Source organism: Mus pahari, chromosome 15 (genome assembly GCF_900095145.1).
Source record: "Mus pahari chromosome 15, PAHARI_EIJ_v1.1, whole genome shotgun sequence".
Taxonomy (NCBI): domain Eukaryota; kingdom Metazoa; phylum Chordata; class Mammalia; order Rodentia; family Muridae; genus Mus; species Mus pahari.
In genome coordinates this window covers 81,239,716-81,260,838 of record NC_034604.1, presented here as the reverse complement: position 1 = coordinate 81,260,838, position 21,123 = coordinate 81,239,716, and the positions used below count along the sequence as shown (strand labels likewise).

The following is a 21,123-nucleotide window of genomic DNA, read 5'->3' as shown; positions in this document are numbered from 1 at the left end:
AAGAAGGGGGAAGGGGGAAGAGAAGAAGGGGGAAGGGAAGAGGGGGAAGGAGGAAGGGAGGAAGGGGGAAGGGAAGAGGGGGAAGGGGAGGAAGGAGGAAGGGAGGAGGGGGAAGGGGAGGAAGGGGGAAGAGAAGGACACACAATCTTTCAAAGAAGTTACTAGATTTTGCAACAGGCTGAAAGAGGCTCAGAAAAAAAATCATTTCTTAAGTTCAGAATTACAGAAGACAAAGCAACTAAGATTTTTAAACAAACATTGGTGAAAAAAAGCTAAAAGTTATTAGACAAGGAAATTTCTGTGGGGGCAGGAGATCCTGGAAAATCATTTTTTAAAGGCAATTGGGAAGAGAGATGAGATTCAACATTGGAAATGTTTTATATAAAATACCCAAAGGAGCTTTATCAAATTGTTGCTGGAGTAGCAGTAACAGGAACTGGGTCACACACCATTCACTACACACTGGCCTTTTGGCAGTTTTAAAACATTTCTAAAACCTCAATACCTTCATTTTTAAAATGAGAAAATTCAGACAAAGATATGGTTCAACAGTTTTTTGGCTTCTAAACCAAAATTTGCAGTTGCAGTTATTCAAGTCCTTTCTACAGCACAGCATTGTATTTACGTACCACTTACGCACAACATTGTATTCACGTACCACTTACGCACAGCATTGTATTCACGTACCACTTACGCACAGCATTGTATTTACGTACAACTTATGCACACCCTCTCACAATCATTAAATTGTCACATTACTTTGACACCCAACTCAATGTAAATTTCACCATACAGTTGTTATACTGTATTGTTTAGGAAACAATGACACGAAAAAACATCTTTACATCACAGGTGCTTCTTTTGGGGGAACTGATTATATATATATGTATAAATGTGCACTATGTGAGTGCAGGCACCCAAGGAGGGTTAATGAGGGAATGGAATCTCCAGAAACTGAATTATAGGCAATTGTGAGCCATTCAATGTGGGTGCTGGGAAATAAGGACAGTTATATGCATGAGAAGCAAGTCTCTTACCCACTAAACAATCTGACCAGCCAATCTTGTTTTTATTACTTTCAATCTATAGTTGGTTTAATGCATAGATGTAGCAGATGCACACCTATGGAACACACATACACAATTCTGTCCTTGTATGTGGAAAATGTCATCTTAAAAAATGTGACTCTCACATAGTTTCTGCTACTATTCAGTTTGAATTGCCCTGGAGGCTTCCATTGATACAAACTTATTAGAGAGCCTTTGCTTCAATGTGCTATAGCATGTAAATATAATTTTAATGTGCAATAGAAAACCTAATACATATAATTACATCAAGATATATTCATGGGTTTTGTTTTTTAGTTTGTTTTGGTTTTGTTTTTGGTTTTTGGTTTTTCGAGACAGGGCTTCTCAGTGTAGCCCAGGATGTCCTGGAACTCACTCTGTAACCAGGCTGGCCTTGAACTCAGAAATCCACCTACTTCTGCCTCCCAAGTGCTGGGATTAAAGGCATGCCACCACTGTCCGGCATATTAATGGCTTTTGCTCTTTAATTTTTTTGAAATAGAATATATCAAGATAAGTGAAACTGCAAAATTTGCACGTGCTTTAGTTGGCACATATAAAGGAGTAGTCTGATAAAACAGAGTACTAATGTGCTGTGTTTGCCAATTTACATAGTATAATATCCTCACTGTGGCCTATTTCTAGCTACAATGTACTAGGGAGCTGTGGAAAATTATACCAGTAGCACATGATACAACAGTGCTTCCATAAAAGATCCATTATATACAAGAGCAGAGACAATAGTAAAATGTAAAGCAATTTAAAAGTGACAATTTTCATGTCTGCTGCTTTTAATTTTCATGTAATTTAATTCATAAATTAACAATATATAAAATTTTACTACATAATAATTTTATGGAATTGGAAAAATCCATAAATCATGACAGCACCATCTCACAAGCTGGTTCAGCATACCACTGGAGAGGCTTAGTTCTACTACAACTCTTAACAATGAACTAAAGAATTTCAAATTCACAAACTCATACAACATAACATTTTGAAAATTATATGCTGTGCCTATTCAGAATGTTACAGATTTACACTACTCATGGGGAAAATAAAATGAAAAATTGCTTGCAAGGAGGGCTTCTCAGTCTTGTTTCACATGGAGCCATCTGCTACCAGTTCAACATCTGAAATTTACAAGGTAGAATCTTTCCAATAACTATCAAAAGACAGCCACATGGCCATTAACTTCATGAAATTTGAACAGAAGGAAAACTGAAATCATTTATTTGAGAAGAAAACACAGGCAAATGAAAACAGCCAGTAGCAGGTATACCAAATCTATTTGTCAATCTACTACAGCTCCGTCCATTTAAAATATGGACAGGAATAAACACTCAGTATGCTTCAGCCATGTTGTATCCTTATTATAAAAAAGGTTCCTCAGAAATGCTAGAACTGAGGTCAAGTTTTTCTTCTGTTATTATTTTTCACAGATAGCAGACTATCTGTGAAAACTATCCTGAAGTTTAGTTTTATTTTCTGTTTAAAGCATTTCTCTCATGAGAGCAACTGTACAAATAAACACTCTTCTCTACAAAGGTTTGAAGATGATCCTAAACAAATTCAAATCAGGTCACTCAAACTGGCGGCCTTAAGTTTACACTAACCTGTTCAGCACAGTGTGCCAGGCCAAGGATTTTAAAGTAACCCCACATGGACCAATATCATCCTTCAAAGACAGTTTGTCATTCAAAAGATAAAAACTCATCCTGGTAATAGCAGCCCTCACATCCCTGTGGCCTCCAGCCTGAACGATGGACTGAAGGCAGTCCTTCAACCCACTATCCGTGTATGTGATCTTCAATGCAAGGATATCTTCTGTGGACAGCTGCAGTGTATCTAAAAATCTAGACATAAAAACAAAAAGATAAACCCACACTTATTTCTATCATAAGCCTCTTAAAAATTCTGTTTGGTTTCATGTGCTTTGCAATAAGGGTTAACTTACAGTTAAAGAATACTAACATATAAATCTATCAACAACATAGTTTTACATTAGCATTCCAACTGTAGTACCAACTTTCCCTTCTTATCAATGACACACTAATATATTATTACTCATGGGAGCCAATTAGCACATCTAGAAGTAAGAATATTCTTGGGTACACATTGAGCTTTACTCTTTCCAAGTGATTTACAATTATTAACTGAATAAACACTATACAGTTTCTAAGACAGCATAGAATACAACATTTTTTTCTAGCTTAAATAGCTTTATATTAATTTTTAATAAGCACAGACCTAAAACAAAAAGTGAAAATGCAATCTTAAAATAGAATCAGTTGATAATATCAAGTTAAAAAAGCTTTTAACCTAAAGAACTTCTGAAGTACAACTAATTCCATGTAATTCACCTGTGATTTTATCTTAATATAACTACTTACTCCTGAATTTTAGCTTCAGCGGTCATTTGTTTCAATAGATTATCACTCCCATGATACCATGCCAGGTTCCAAGCTATTCTCAGCATATCTGACACAGGCTTCAGAGAAAAACACTCAGTAGGTAATGGCAAAACTACTGAGTAAGGACTCACAACATGGTGGCCAGTCACATGAACTGGTAGATGATACCTAAAGAAAATGAATTTAAACAATCACAAACTTTAAATTAGTAAATAGAACTCAAATAATGAACCAGAAGTGTGAGCTAGCTAGTGAGTAGCTAGGAAGTGTGACTTCCCTACTTAACAATGTTAAATTTATCACATTTTATGTAATATTTTAATTATTCTGTCACTCTCCTCCACATTCCAAACTACTGTACTACTCTTTCCTTTGAATTGCTACATTCACTATATTAGGGTTGTTGCAGGAGAGAGCCAGTGTTCCTTGAAATCAGGAACATGATTATAGTATATTGAGCATTAAAGGTGGCTGGCTAAAACAAGAACTGACCTTTTCTGACAAACGTTGGAAACCACCATTTCTCTACTCATGGCGGGTACTGCAGTGACATCCACTGTACAGATAGGCATAATGAGGCTCTCAAGGGAGCTACAGAATCACCTATAATCAAAATTACTAAGTGACTGCACTCCATGCACTGCTTTCTTTTAACAGTGTGATCAATAAACTCAGGACTCCACAAGTATTTCTAGATACAAGAAGAAACTCAATAGTGATGTCTCTTAAATGAACCAAGATAATTTAACAGTGGCAATTAGCAAGATAGTCCCACCTCATATACTACATATTAAGTATAATTTTAATAATGTAACATATTCCAACAGACTGGGGCTATAGTTCAGTGATCAAATTCTTATCCAGGATTAAGGAAGTCAGAGCTCATTAAGAAAAAAAAAAACCTAAAACCACAAATCTCTAATTTACATATTAATGACCAATATTTTTTCCATTAATTTATTTGTTTACTCACCTTACATCCCAACGGAAGCACCACTCTCTCCTCCCAGGTTCCCCCTCACATGGCTCCTCCCCACATATCCCCTACTCTTCATTAGTGACTAATGTTATACAAGTAATTATATCATTTAGTTTATAAGAACACTTTTTTTACTTTCTACACACCAATGGAGAGACGATGCTATAATTTCATATCCAAATCAAATTATAATTTAATATGTAAATCAATTGTAACAGTTTTTAATATTTTAATAGCAATTTAAACATTCTAATAGCAATTTTCCACTGAAAACTACCAAGTTAGGGGTGGTGAGCAGTCTCACTGGTTAAGAGCACTTGCCAGTCTTGCAGAATTGCTAGATTCTAAGCTAGGTTTCCAACACCTATATCAGGAAGATCACAATAGCCTATAGCTACATACCTAGGAAATCTGATGCCTTTTTCTGGCATCCTAGGGCACATGCATTCTCACCTCCGCATGCTCCCGTGCCCACGTGCATGTGCATACACACACACACACACACACACACACTCATAAACACAAATAAGTTTGTTTTTTTTTTTTTTAAGACAAAAAAAAACTGTTTTTTTTTTTTTTAAACCAATAGCTAATGCTGGTCTAGAGGAGTTTTGAATATACTGTGACAGAAAGCAACCAATCACGAACTGATTCATGAGGCCATGTCAAAAAGACACAAGAGCATTAAAGAATAAAGATAATGGATGATATTCTTTATTTTAACAAGTGAACAAGCTAGGTGGGGTGGGTTGGCACATTCCTCTTTGTCTCAGCACTTAGGAACTGAGTCAAGAGGATCATGAGGGTAAGGCCAGTCAAGACTCTGTCAAACAAACAAACAAAAGGATAAAAAAAGGAGAGGGATGTTATTAATAAACATAGAAAGAAACAACAAGCCTAAGGAAATCATTTTACAGAAAGTATCATCCATGGATGCCAAACTCGTAGAAAAAAAACCATTACGCTATAGGACAGTCACAGACCTAAATGCAACCTTTTTACAGGAGAAAAAGCATCCCTCACACTGAAAACCAGCATCACTACCTCAAGTTAAATAATCATGATTAGCATCAAGGATCTTATAGAGTAGATAACAATAGAGAATGAAACAATAACAATGAAGAAAGGAGTGCAGTGCGCCCCAGCCTCTGGCCAGCAGAGGTGGGTAAAAGACGACACGTACACCAAGACAGGGTTCAAGCAGCTTCCTTCTTTTCTGCTGCTTCTGCTTCAGCTTTTTCCTCTTCAGCTTTATTCCACTTCAGCTTCTGCTTCAGCTTTATTCTGGGGGATTGCCCAATTTATCCGCATCCATCCTCTGCACTCGTCTCTCACCACTCTTCATCATCCAATCAGCATTCAGCACGCTCTGTACACAAGCCATGCACGCAGACAGGGTGCGCGTTGATAGGCCAGTGACTCAATACCATGCTGTATGACGCTATGCGTCAGGCGGGCAGCACATGATCATTCAGGTGTGCATGATCAGGTTCTTGGTAAACAAGCAGGGATCATGGGGCTTGGCAATGAGCCAGGGCGCCATCTTGGCTGCCGCACGGCCGCACCCACTTCCCACAGGAGGAATGGAGAGAAGTTCTATAAAAATCATTCAAATAGTTTCTACTAATTGCTATGAATAAAAAGCAATGTTAATCGGAATAATTCTCTATAAAAACTTTTTGAAGAGGTACAAGGAGAGGAGCAACATTTGGAATGTAAATAAACTTTTTTTTTGAATAATTATGCATGTTTATATTTTGTTTATTTTTTAATTTGCCTGAATTTAAATAATTCAGAACTCCTTCCTACCCAGGCCCTAGTGCCCCTTCTCCATGATCAACACCATCAGGTAAATAAACTTTTTTTAAAAATGCACTTTGTAGATAATCTTCAAAAGCCAGCAAAAATAAGCTACGCTAACAGAAATGAAAGCAGGATCATATTTTGGAGTAGTAAAAAGTAATGAAAAAGTATATAAGGAGTTTCTGACCTAGAAGTGACTGCCATTATCTTTATCTGCATAGTATTTCCTAGTGTTTACTGAGGAAGAAATGCAATGTTTGTGTATAATTTCATGTATATTATATAAAGAAAAATGACACATATTTTCAAGTTCTACATGGACATAAAATCAAATTCAACACATGGTCTTAATTATATCCTTAATTTTTAAATAGTAAAAAATTATTTCTGAAACTTATTTTCCAATAGTTGAAAATAGAGATTATGTGTGGAGAAAGGAACACAGGTGAACAATGACTCAAGGCTGAAAGGACACTGACATAAAACTTTCCTGTAAATTTGCAGGAAATTGAAGTGAAAAGGTGATTAGAGGGAGCTATACTCATGAACCCTTCAAAGAATCCAACTGAGGAAATTCTGGAAGCCCTGCCAATGAAGAGACTGAAACAATTACAGACAGTGACTTCCCCTTTGTGGAACAACAGTTTATTAGTCATATGAATAAGACAAACTCTTTACCTTCTAAAGACTGAAACCGGCAAACTGAAGACTGATGACAAAGAAGGCTTATTAGACAGATTATCGGACCTATAAAAAGAAGGCAAAATGAAAACTGAGTAGGCCAAAGTTCTGTGAAGTACAACCCACTCCATTCTTAGAGAGTGCATTTGAGATTATAACTAAGTCTAACATTCCGTATAGTCAAGTGCTTGCTGTCAGCAGAATTGAAAGTAAATTGTACTTTTGTTTGTAGTTTCATATAATAAGCACTCATATAACAAAGTGAACTCTATGACCCCTCCTACTGATGTTTCTTAAGGTCACATTAATCAGATACTATCATTCTAAACGTTTTCTACTCTTTTAGATAATGATTTTGAAAGCACACAAAGATGAAAATATGCACTAAAAACAAATCCAAGGCAAAAATCACTATAATAATTATTTTTTAAAAATGTGATATTTAGTTATGCTCAAAAAAGTAACTTAGGGTGACTTTTTGAACCCATGGGTTTTGTTTTGTTTTGTTTTTGCTTTTTCAAGACAGGGTTTATCTATATAGCCCTGGCTGTCCTGGAACTCACTCTGTAGACCAGGCTGGCCTCAAACTCAGAAATCTGCCTGTCTCTGCCTCCCAAGTTCTGGGATTAAAGGCGTGCGCCACCACTGCCCAGTTTGAATCCATCAGTTTTTAAGTATCACTTAGTCAAACAGAAGAGCATAACACATGTGTACGGCATGGAAAGAACTCATTGTGCTTCTGTAGGAGTACATCACACCTTAGATAACTCAGGGTAAAAATACACCAATAAAAATCCTTATATCTCACCATGTATCCATTCTTGATACTTCATCGAATAATAGAAGACAAAACAATGCCCCAACTTCAGCCACCACAGTACAATCTTCATGAAATATCAAGGAAACTGAGGGGAAAGGGGAATGCAATTTCATAAAATATTCAACTTTAAAATGTCTTAACTTGGAAAAAAAAAAGAGATATAGCAATAACCCAGAAAAACTGATATATCTAAAACATGGTCACTCAAGGTACCAAATGTGTAAGAATTACTAGGAAGGAATATAAAACAGTTCCACAGTCTATATAATTAATGTGCATCTCTAACACATTCCCAGAAAATGCTGACAGTACTGGTCCAGAGCCACAGATACAGACTTGTTCACTAAACACTGTCCAGCTGCAGGTAATCTCAGCAAAGAGATCCCGGTCAAGAGATGCTTTGTCAAGTTACATAATCCTAGCTGAACTTTTCTCACTAGAGATCCTTTATAATTTTGGATCTTAACAACAAACATGGTCCTAGAACTTAGACTAATGCTAAAAGGTTGTGCCTATGCTCTGTTATTCTGTATTTTCTTACTAGGAGAAGATGTGGGTAAAAACATCATCTACGTTAGCAGGTGATAACAGTAGCTCCACCACATACTAGCTCAGAAGGCTAGTCGAGTCCTTTACCTCATCTACTTCTGTACATTTTTCATTGTGTGAAAACTAAGAAATCCTAAACAAATTGGAATAATAGATGTACCATCACACAGGAATAATACAAATACAGAATCCATACATTTATAGAAACACAAACAAGAAATCTATATTTTAAAAATATATTTTTCCTAATTGAACAAAAAGATAAATATGTAATTAGCATGACGAAAAATATAATCTTAAAAGTAAGGAGATAAGAATCATATAAAAATGAACTACTGCTAAAATGACATTTCCCCTCAGTAGAGACAGAATGTTTTAGAGTATATAAATAGTAAAAAATTTCTGAAATACAACTGGCTATGGTATGGGGTTAAAACAGATTTGGATCCTTACCTTAAATTTTAAATCCATTAAAATATTTAAGCTTATTGGAGTCTTTAAATATAATACAATTTCATTTCTTGTTATATTTTTAAATAGTTTAAAAACCAGTGATGTGACATAAGGATTCTTTATATATACTTAGTTTTCATTTCTCCCCCATCTATTCTTTACCCCACTTCCCTGTGAAATATCTGCTTAAACCTTTAGTTCTCACCCCACCCCAAGCCAGTTCCCTCATATCCCATGAGTATACCCCCTCGTTTATCTTTTACTCAGGTAGCAAAACTTCACGCACATTTTAATTTGGTTATCTTCTCCTCAACAGCCTCATTTCCGATCCCCATTACTCTACAACCTGTTTGAACTATTATTTTTATCTACAAGAAAAATTTTAAATGAGACACCCCTAGCCATAGCAGATCTGAGAAGAAATTGGCCCAACGAACTTAACCATATTCCAGAGTAAGGGAAGCAGTTCTAATGACAGTGCATGCATAAGATGATAGAAGATTTTTGACAATATAAAATCCCTATAGGAGGAACAACAATATGAACTAACCAGTACCCCCAGAGCTCCATGGGACTAAACCACTAATCAAAGAAAACACATGGTGGGACTCATGGCTCTAGCTGCATATGTATCAGAGAATGGACTAGTCGGTCATCAATGGGAGGAAAGGCCCTTGGTCTTGTGAAGGTTCTATGCCCCAGTAAAGGGGAGTAGGTGGGTTGAGGAGCAGGGGGAGGGGGAGGGGATAGGGGATTTTTGGAGAGGAAAATAGGAAAGGGGATAACATATGAAATGTAAATAAAGAAAATATCTAATAAAAAATCTTTTAAAAAATCTGAAACAATATCCAGTAATATGACAAATAGAAACAGTAAAACGACAATACAATCTTCTTCTTTAGGAATAGTAAAATAAATAAATAAATAAATAAATAACCCGGAGAGGATGAAAACCTATAGAGTTTTATCTTGTATAGCTCTATACTGTCTGGAGCTTTGCAATGGGGATATGTAATTTGTCATCATTTAAAAAAAGAAACAGATAAAGAGTTTGGAGTTCTTCTCCTGCCTCTACTACATATCTGGTTTTATGAATATGCCAAAGCTTCCAAGTGCCTGTGAGATCTCGATTTCTTCCCCCTCTAATGGTAAAATGAATACTTCCTCTTGGGGGACGTGTGGGGGATGGGGGAGTGAACCTGACAGAGGAAGAAGTGGGATGGAGAACAAAGCACCACGGACTCCTGCCACTCCTCCAGGTCAGGGTCCTGATCTGATGTACATGGTACCTGGCCTAAGACGGCTCCCAGCAGACCGGTGAATTAGAACAAAGGAGCAGAGGTCAGGGAGATGGCTGCTTCCCCTCTTCACAGGAATGGGAATCTCCCCAGGTGATTGACCCCCTCCCTTACAGAGTGGGCAAGTGAATCACACTAAGCAGGACAACATGTGTAATGCCCTGATTAGCTGAAAAACTGTATATAGGTTTATTGTACTGACAATGAAGTTAGATCTGCACTGGGATGCTGATCTCAGACTAACACTAACCCTAACCCTGACCCTGAGTATAAGTCCCAGGAATCTGCATGCTCTCTGCCTCCATTCCCCCTCCCACACCCCACCCCATCCCTGATCCTATTCTGTCCCCACACTATTTAACTTAGATTCTATCCCTGTAATACAGGGATAAGGTTCTGTCATAGCAAGTTTATAATTCAAACCAGATCTTTGCAAGGTTATTTAATCATTAAAGCCTATCAATCATTTTTCCATGCTAGGTCAGAATAATCTGTAAAATACATGTTCCCATTAAACAATTTCATATAGCTCCTCTCTGCTCTTCAGCTTACCAGATCTTACATGAGCTGCCCTCCTTACAACATCCTTCCATTTCCCCTTCATTTATGCTCCTTCAAAGTCCACTGTTCCTAACAAGCTAACATGTGGAACATTATCTTCCATTATCAGTAAGTCAGTCATGTCTGTCTGAACTCCCATGCAATGCTCAAATCCCAGCACAGAAACCATGTTTCCTAGAGTATCATCTAATACTTCCCTAACACTAATGCATTCAGCATTTCCTCTGGTACCTCTGGAATCCCACTTCAGGTGTTATTATGTTGTATTTTTAATTATTTATCAAAGACTTTGACTCTCTGACAGTCCATTTGCCATGCTTATAACTATAATAAAAGGGCCAACCACTGCACCTAGAACATAATATGTGCTTCATAAACGCTTACAGAGGAATAAAGTTTCATGGCAGAGTAGCTGGTTAAAAACTGAAAATTTCCCTGTATATACATGACAGAGAACAACTGATAAAAATACCAAAAGGATACAGCTTGTGTTGCCATGGAAAGTACTTTTGAAAGCTAGGGGTGTGGCTCACTGGTGCAGCACTATTCTAGTGCACACATAACATCAGCTTAATTCTAAACATTCCCACACATGCAAAAGTGCTTTAGTATCTGCTAGATACTCATAAGTGCAGTATTTGAATAATTTTTAAAAATGGGCAAATGGGAGACTAAATGAAATTAAAAGAGGTTAATAAGATAATTATTAACATAAATAAAAAATTGAAAGCTAGACACGGTGGAACACACCTATAATGCTAGCATTCAGAAGGCAGAGACAGGCCGATCACTTCAAGTTCAAGACTACCTTATAGCAAGCTCTAGCCAAGAACGGCTACACAGATACCCTGTCTGAGAAAAAAATAAATTTGAAAAAGAAAGCAACAAATGAAAAATGAAAAATGAATAAATATTTTACAAGAGGAAAGATTAAATCAGAAGTCTATACTTGCTATTCTTTCAGGTGATCACTACATAAAGATCTACTACAAAATCTCATAGTCCACTAATATAATTTTATGACCTTAAAAATGAAGGGTTTTGTTTTGTTTTGTTTTGTTTCGTTTCGTTTTAACCTGGTTTGGACTTTCGCAAATGTTTCTTAAACTGTGTCCTACTCATTTTGTAAGCAGATTACCACTGAGGGGAAAATGCTAAAATAAAATTATTTTATATTATATATTCTAATATAAATCTCATTTATCTCACCAATACCTAACTGGTCACAAAATAAAAATATTTGACCAAAATGCCTCTTTAGAATAATTAAAAGCAATGAGGTGAAGATATAGGAAACACAGTGCTTATAGAACACTGTTCGGCTGGTCAGCCTTAGGTGGGAACCTGACTTGACTGGACAGAACCAAGGCAGCCTCTGCTCTGTCTGGGCAGCAGCACAGACAGAATCTAAGGGACTTGTGCCCTCTGCTTGCCTGCGGTCAGATTCCTTTGCATAATACACTCATTCTATGTTCTGTTCCTCTAGAGAACCCTGCCTCATACAAAAATACCAAAGTCTGTATTAAAAGCAAATGATAAGAAAGAAGATAAATCATTATTTTTCTATCTAAATATCATTAAAATCCAATCAAACCTGAATTTATTTTTTAAATAGCACATATTTAAAATGTTTCTTAACATTATGTACATAAACAGAAGCTCAGAGTAAGTCACTCAGTGTGATAGAGTTGAGTCTCCAGTCTCAATCCCAGTCTGATCTCATAGGCAAATGCCAAACAAAGGTGCAAGTGAAAACAGAGATGGGACACAGATACTAAGGAAAAGGAATGAAAAGCAGTTGGCCTTGCTCTTCACAGACAATGTGTGCCCTATCAGTAGTAAACTCCATATTAACAAGCAGGTGCAGAAACCAATCCAAGCTCACTCTGCATTTCTCCGTGCTGCCTACTTAGGCAACAACAGTAGAAGGGATATCTCCACACACACTAAGTACTTTTCAAGAGAACTTTTTCAGTTTAATAAGCAGCTACATTTTACTACAATGGGAAGTCACTTTTACCTCCAGTTAGAGGATGAACACATAAGGCTACATATGGAATTCTTCAGGCACTATTTACTCACCTCTGAGTAACAGGGTCAAGAGAGAGGCCTGCTGTGACAAGGAAACACGGATAACCGGGTCAGCGTACAAAACCTTTCTCAGGAGTGTGAGACATGGCTGAATCAAGCATTCTATAACCTGCCAGCAAGAAACGAGATAAAATATACCACATTATCTTATTCTAAGTTTAAACTGCTTTCTCATTAAATTATATGAAACTAAAATGAAAACATGTTAAATATTATGTTTTTAAAATTACATTAAGAGTTACTTTAAACATTGGGCTGGAGAGATAGCTCAGTGGTTAAGGAGCACTATCTCTTGCTCCTTTCAGAGGAACCAAGTTCAGTTCCTAGCACCCACAGGGTGGCTCTCCACTGTGTATAACTCCACTTCTAGGGAATACAGTGCCCTCTTCTGGCCTTCATAGGCATCAGGCACGCATATGATGCACAGACATACATTCAGGAAACCTTTACACCCGCAAATGAATGATTATTTTAATTTTTAAAAATTACTTAAAAATAAGAAAAATAAAAGCAACGTTGAATACACTGCTGGTTATAAAACTAAGCTTAGCTCTCCTTTACAAACCTTATCTAGAAATAAAAAAAAATTAAAAAAGAAAGAGATGAGTGGGTATCCCTTTTGAGATTAAAAATCCAAGTATTCTCTTTAAATTCAGTTCCAAACAAGTTAAATCAACCTCCTGGGCTGGAGACATGGCACAGTGGGGAAATTGCTTGCAAAGCAAGCAGAAGGACCTAGATATGATCCCAAGCATCCATGAACAATCTCAGTGCAGTAAACCAAACTTGGTGGATGAAGACAGATGGATTCTGGGGACTCCTAAGCAGCTAGCCCCACAAAAACCCTAAGTTAATTACAAGTTCAATGAAAAACCCTATCTCAAAAATAATATGGAGAGGGAAAGAAAAAGATGTGCAATTTCACTTTCTGGCCTCCACACATCTGTGCACAGGCAATACACCTGCATGTATACACCATATAACACATGCATATACAAACACACACATGCACAAACACACCCATAGAGGCATGCAAAAATAAACTCATTTTACAAAAAAGTTATCCTATAATAAATGTCCAATTTTATTGTCTTACCTCGCCATCTTGACCCACAAATTCATTTAAATATCCAATAATCTTCTCAACTAAGCATAACTTTTTCACCACTGTATGCATTTTAATATCTACAGGCAAAACAATATTAAAAGTTAAATAAATGTTTTGTACCTTTAAAAACATTTTGAAATATATGAGACAGTTATGCACACAAATTTCTAGCTACTATAAATAGGGTATACCTAAGGCTGAAATTAGAAGACAAAGTACTTTTATGAATCTGTACACTGTGAAAACATGTAAGTTACAAGCAAATCTGGCATCTATTCCCATGATGAAGAGGCAGAGGGAGAGAGGAAAGTGGTGGGAAAGGGGAGGGGGAGAGGAATGGGGTTGGGGAAGGCAAGGTCAGGTGTGCAAGGAGACACAGATGGCCAGGGAAATGAATGGAAATCTGCAGTTGCCAGGGGTGGGGGGCTGGGGGGGGAATCTTTAGGAAGACCCAGAGACCTGAGAAGGGGAGGCTCCCAGAAGTCAATGCAGGTGAAATTAGTCAAGATGCCTAACAGTGGGGACATAGAACCTGACAAGGCCACCTCTTGAAACCAGGCAGGACCCCCAGTGGAGGGATAAGGACACCAACCCACCAACAAAACTTTAGACCCCAAATTTATCCTGTTTAAAAGAAATGCAGGGACAAAGATGGAGCAGAGACTGAAGGAATGGCCAACCATTAACTGGCCCAACTTGAGACCCATCCCACAGGAAAGCACCAAGCCCTGACATTATTCATGATACTGTTATGCTTGCAGACAAGAGCCTAGCATGACTGTCCTCTAAGAGGCTCGATCTACCAGCTGACTGAAACAGATGCAGATACCCATAGCCAGATATTAGATGGAGGTCGGGAACTCTTATGAAATAGTTGGGGGAAGGATTGCAGGCCCTGAAGAGGATGAGAACCCCACAGGAAGACCAACAGAGTCAATTAACCTGTACCTGAGAGGACTCAGAGACTGAGCCACCAACCAAAGCATACACAGGATGGACTGAGGTCCCTGGCACATAAGTAGCAAAAGTGCAGCTCAGTCTCTATGTGTGTCTCCCAACAACTGGAGCACTTGGAGATGGGGGAGTGGGGAGATGGTGTTATTCCTAAAGCTGTAGCCTGACTGAGGGATGTATCAGTTCCAACAGGGCTGCCTTGTCTAGCAGTCAGTCAAAGAGGATGCAACTACCCTGGCAAAGACTTGATGCACCAAGGTGGGAAGATACCCAGTGGGACCCCACCCTCTAAGAAGAAAATGGGGGAGAGATAGGGGGAGGGTCTCTGTGAGGGAAAGAAGGGGAGAGTGCTTAATATAAATATAAAATGTATAAATGTATAAATAAGTAAATAAATTTTTAAGATTTAAATTAAAAATACAACTATAAAAAATAACAAACAGAGGATCCTTCTGGTTTCCATCTGTGCCTGGAGCTGACTCTGTGCCACAACTCTTCATACCCAAATCCAGCCGGGAGAGAGCTGGTCTCCCAGGAGTGTTGACAAAGGCTGACAGGAGGAACAAGCCACAATCAGAGACAGCAAGACCAGCTAACACCACAGATGAAAGGTAAGTGCAAGAATATAATCAACAGAAACCAAGGCTACTTGGCATCAACAGAACCCAGTCGTCCCACTACAGCAAGCCATGGATGGATACCTCAGCACACCAGAAAAGCAAAACTCTGATTTAAAATCACATCTCATGATGATGATAGAGGACTTTAAGAAGGACTTAAATAACTCCCTTAATTAAATACAGGAGAGCACAGGCAAACAGTTAGAAGCCCTTAATGAGGAAACACAAAATCCCTTAAAGAANTACAGGAAAACACAACCAAACAGGTAAAGAAATTGAACAAAATCATCAGGATCTAAAAATGGAAATAGAAACAATAAAGAAATCACAAAGGGAAACAACCCTGGAGATAGAAAACCTAGGAAAAAGACCAGGAGTCATAGATGCAAGCATCATCAACAGAATACAAGAGATAGAAGAGAGAATCCCAGGTGCAGAAGATACCATAGAAAACATTGACACAACAGTCAAAGAAAATGTAAAATGCAAAAAGCTCCTAACCTAAAACATCCAGGAAATCCAGGATACAATGAGAAGACCAAACCTAAAGATAATAGGTATAGAAGAAAGTGAAGAGTCCCAACTTCAGAAAGTCCCAGATGCCAGAAAAGCAAGAGCCACAGGGATGACATTAGCTGAAATACCCCACAAAGGGGAGGGAGAACCTGTAGAGACCATATCCAGGGGTTAGGCATAATCCCCCGGTTGAAGGATGGGGCCACCCATCTATCTTCAAAACATTAACCCAGAATTGCTCCTATCTGAAGGAAATACAGGGACAAACAGTGGAACAGAGACTGAAGGAAAGGCCATCCAGAGATTGCCCACCTGGAGATCCATCCCACGTGCAGACACCAAACCCAGACACTATTGCTGATGCCAAGAAGTGCTTGCTGACAGGAGCCTGATAGAGCTGTCTCCTGAGAGGCTCTGGCAGATCCTGACCAATACAGATGCAGAGGCTCAGCTGGCAGCCAACCATTTGACTGAGCACAGGGAGCACAATGGAGGAGGAGTTAGGGGAAGGACTGAAGGAGCTGAAGGGGCCTTATCTGGCATCAATGGGAGGGGAGGCCTTTGGTCCTGTGAAGGCTTGATGCCTCAGTGTAGAGGAATGCTAGGGTGATGAGGCAGTGGGTGAGGGGTGGGGTGGGGGAGCACCCTCATAGAAGCAGGGTAAGGAAGGGTGAGATAAAAATCACAGGCATCTTCATACTATGATATAATTATCATCATAACTAGCTTTTTTGCTAGTCTTTAAAAAGTGAATTTCCAGTAACCACAATATAGGGTATTTTCAAACTCTACTTTCAAAATGTTAGTAATATTGAAGTAATATCCTAAGAAAAGTTCTTCAATTTTTAAGCAAAATTATCTATTCATTCATGCATCTAGAAGCAGGGCTACAGGCAGGCCAGGCTGGCCTGAACTTATCCTGTGGCTAAGGATGACCTTGAACTCCTGATCCTCAGGTCTCCAAGACCTAAGAACTGGGATAACAGATGTGTACCACCATATCCAGCTCCTTTTTTACCAGATTTTTGAGGTACAGACTCTTTATACCCAGGCTGGTCACAGAATCATTCTGCCTCAGCCTTCTGAGACTTGTGATTATAGGTGTCATGCCAAGCCTCCACATTTTTAGAGCCTATTTTCTACAGTCTATATTACTGTCATTTAAACCACAGACAGGACACTGAACAGGATTACATGAAACACAGAGCAATGTCCTAGTGTTACTATTGCTGTGATAAAACATCATGAACAAAAGTAAGTTGGGGAGGAAAAGTTTTATTTGGCTTATACTTCTACACTGTAGTTCAACACTGAAGGAAGCCAGGACAGGGATTCAAACAAGATAGGAACCTGGAGGCAAGAGCTTACTATGGAGAGTTACTGCTTTCTTGATTGCTCTCAATTGCTCCTCATAGCTTGCTCAATCTGCTTTCTCATAAAATCCAGGACTATCAGGCAAGAGATAGTAGGCTGAGCCCTCAGACATCAATCATTAATTAAGAAAATGTCCTACAGCCAGATTATACAAAGGCATCTTCCCTATTGAGGTTCCTTCCTCTCAGATGACTTTAGCTTGTGTCAAACTGACATAAAACTAGTTACCACATGCAATGTTTCTCCAAGATGACCATTTCTTATCTTTTGGCTATATACCCAATGATGAGCGAGCTAGATACTATAGCAATCCAGTTTTGAAGTCTTTGAGGAGCTTGCATACTGTTTTCCATTAGGGCCACACTATCCTATCAGTAGCATAAAAGGTAGAGATTGAGCTCCTGTTTTGCCCAACCTTGCCAGCAGGTATTTTGTTTTGTTTTGGTTTTGTCTGTTTGTTTTGTTTTGTTTCTCTTTTTGATAGCAGACATTCTAACTAGTATGCGTTTTTGATTTATAGTCCTATAATTAGTAGTGAGAAATATGTTTTCCTATACCTGTGGCCACCTACATGCCTTTATTTATTGTGTCTACTTGGGAATTTAGACAATATTTTAGCTGGATTATGTCTCAATCAAGAAAATATAAAATAGAAATTTAAAAAAAAAACAGAAATATGCTGATTATGCATTTTCAAACTATCCTCTCATCCCAGGGTCCAATGATCTCAGGGTAATTGTGGAATACTTATCAAATGTCTTTTCAGTATATAAATGAAAATTAGCTTTTCTTTTCTTTTCAGAAGCATTAAAGTGCATATCAAAGATGAGGAAAAATTAAATACTAACAAATACTGGAAGCCTATACAGTAGTAATAGTACAAACAAAGCAAACATTATTTTTCTGTAGTTTATTTTTAAACCATATACATACTCTTTTTTAAACAATAGGCCATGCATATACATGATTACAATGTACATTTTTTATTTTATGTGTATGGGTGTTTCGTCTGAATGTATATTTGTATACAAACTACATGTTGGGTACCAATAATCAGTGCCCTGAGAACACAAAAGGCATTAGATCCACAGGGTCTGGATTTATGGATGTTTGTAAGCCTCTGTATGGGCTGGGAACCTAACCCAGGTGCTCTGCAAGAACAGTAAGTATTCTTAAACACTGAGTCATCTCTAGCCCACAATGATTTCTTTTCAGTCTTACCCAAAAGTATTGTTTGAATCACTTTTCTGAGCAACATGTACAAATAAAAATTACCATATACCAATAAATTTTTAAAATATATAAAACTTTACACTCATAATTTTATTAATATTTTATAGTATATTGATAATTTGATTATGCCACCAAATGGCATTCTATAAATCAAAGAAGACCTCAGAAGACAGAAAGATCTCCAATGCTCATGGATTGGTGGGATTAACATTGTAAAATTGGCCATTTTACCAAAAGCAATCTACAGATTCAAGGCAATCCCATCAAAATTCCAACACAATTCTTTACAGACATGGAAAAAACAATTCTCAACTTCATATGGAAGCACATTGACACTTCCTTAACAAGCAAACTTTTTGTGAAAAACTGAGTAGTAAATATCACATGTAAGGTTTATCACACATTCTTGAATCTTGGTTTTAACAATTCCAAACATAAAAAGGCACTCTTATCTTCAAGGTTAAAATAAGTCAGAGGCTAGAGCTGGCCTATGAACAGCCATCTGATAAACAAGACTACTAAACAGCATTCTCAAATCCAAGGGGAGCAACAATCACTGTCAAAAAAAACAAAACAAAACAAAACAAAATCCTCATTACCTTGCATTATCACAGCTAGTTGCTCTGCAGCTGACTTTCTTAAAACAAGATCAACATCGTCTGAGGTGAAGATTTCATACACCTTTTTAACAGTCTCCAACTGAAAATAAAAAAAAAAAAAAATACACTTTCACATGTTTCCAATTCCAATAAAATTTTATAGTTCATGCCATAAAAACAAAAGCATGCAGTCATGTTACTTAAATAAACATTTATATGTAAATTTGTAACAGTGATGTGTTACTTAATAGAGTAACTTAAAAAGAAACAACTATGATGTCCAAATAAGCTTCTCTTTTTAATGAACATTATTGCTAAAGGTCATAGGCCATTCATTAATCATAGAAAACTTCTAGGTTTCCTAGCATCTCTATGCTATACCAGACTAACCTAAGAAAAGCAACTCAGACCCATGACTCAAAAAAATTTTCTCTCCATCCTGCAAACCTCTTCTTTAACCATCTCTGCCACTGGACACAATTCCAATAGTTTTAACAGCCAGATTGGCTTATTCCAAAGCCAGAGCCTGATATAGCAAGGACAGCAATATAAACAGAACAAAAGCAACATTATTGTTTCTTGGACCCTCTGCTAAATTCTATTCAGTGGTGGTTAATCTCAGCCGTCAAGTTGACACACCTAAGAATAGGAAACTTCATTTGAGGAATTGCGTCCATCAGATTAGTCTATAGGGAAGTCTATGGAGCATTTTCTTAATTGCTAATTGATGCTTGAGGGCCCAGGCCACTGTGAGTGGTATATGCCTAGGAAGGTGGGCCTGAACTGTATAAGAAAAAATATCTGAACTTGACCCTAGGAGCCAACTAATAACCAATGTTTATCCATGATTTCTGCTTTAAGTTACTGATGATGTACTAAACTGTAAAATGAAACAAGCTCTTTCCTCTCTGAACACACAGACAAATCTTATATATTTTAAGAAATTAGCTGAAAAACTAAAAAACAGGGCTGGAGAAATAATTCAGAGATTAAGAGCATATACTACTCTTCCAAAGAACCTGAGTTCAAACTCCAGCATCCATATCAAGTGGCTTACAGCCATCTGTAAATCCAGCTCCAAGGAATCCAATGCCCTCTTCTGCCTTCAACTAGGCATTGCAGTCACAAGTATATATACATACATATTCACAGTTTTTTATTAGAAAAATAAATTAAAATTCATCATGAAACTTCTCACTGTATTCAAGTGTAGTGCATTTCAAACAATCCAGGAATAACTTATATTTCCAGCACACACACTCAGTTAAAGAAGGTATAATCCCTGGAAGACAGCAGGCACTCAAGTGATACCTGCCCAGTAAACAAACATATTCAGAAGCCAGATCTATACAGATTGCAAACTAGCCCCAAATTAGTCATCTCCCTTCCTATGCACACACAACCTGAAAAACACCAAATAAAATACATGCTATATAAATATGTCAAATTACCACACAGTAATAAACTGAAAAGTTAAAATTACCTTAATAGCTAGTTCTCTTCTGTCATCCAACTTAAGGTCAATAGGTTTTTTCACAATAAATAGATTAGTAACTCTGGAAAGAACTCCAGCATCTATGAATGGGCGCTTTTTATCAGCCTCTTCTTCACTGGTAAGATGAAATGCTAAAAGTTTTAATGCTAGTGAACGAACCCTAAAAACAAAAGGTATTTAAGTCAATATTTGTATATTATGTAAATATCTATAAATAGGCTTAGAATTATACATAACTATCATAATAAAATATAAATATCCATATATATATATATTACCATTACTAATATTTTCCCGTTTCTACAAAAACTTTCATATAGACCTATTTTCATAGAGTCAATATTGTTTTATGAAATAACATCAGAAACCCAGAATAATTAATAAGAACAATTGGGTAGACTCACAGAGACTAAAAAATGGCCAAGATTAAAGATTCAGGTGACAGCAGATGCTGGCGAGGTTGTGGAGAAATAGGAACACTCCTCCATTGCTGGTGGGATTGCAAGCT

At 37.4% G+C, this 21,123-nt stretch overlaps 1 protein-coding gene across 1 annotated transcript in view; it reads right to left on the bottom strand.

The window, feature by feature from the left end:
* Rttn (rotatin) overlaps nt 1-21,123 on the bottom strand; it is a 152,734-nt gene that overhangs the window by 83,506 nt on the left and 48,105 nt on the right. Inside the window, exons 18-25 of the mRNA XM_021214290.1 lie at nt 20,604-20,775; nt 19,121-19,220; nt 13,813-13,901; nt 12,708-12,825; nt 7,753-7,849; nt 6,942-7,010; nt 3,461-3,649; nt 2,684-2,923 (exon numbers count right to left, since the gene is read on the bottom strand). Of these exons, the coding sequence (XP_021069949.1) occupies nt 2,684-2,923; nt 3,461-3,649; nt 6,942-7,010; nt 7,753-7,849; nt 12,708-12,825; nt 13,813-13,901; nt 19,121-19,220; nt 20,604-20,775 (1,074 nt within the window). The remainder of the gene's footprint in view (nt 1-2,683; nt 2,924-3,460; nt 3,650-6,941; nt 7,011-7,752; nt 7,850-12,707; nt 12,826-13,812; nt 13,902-19,120; nt 19,221-20,603; nt 20,776-21,123) is intronic.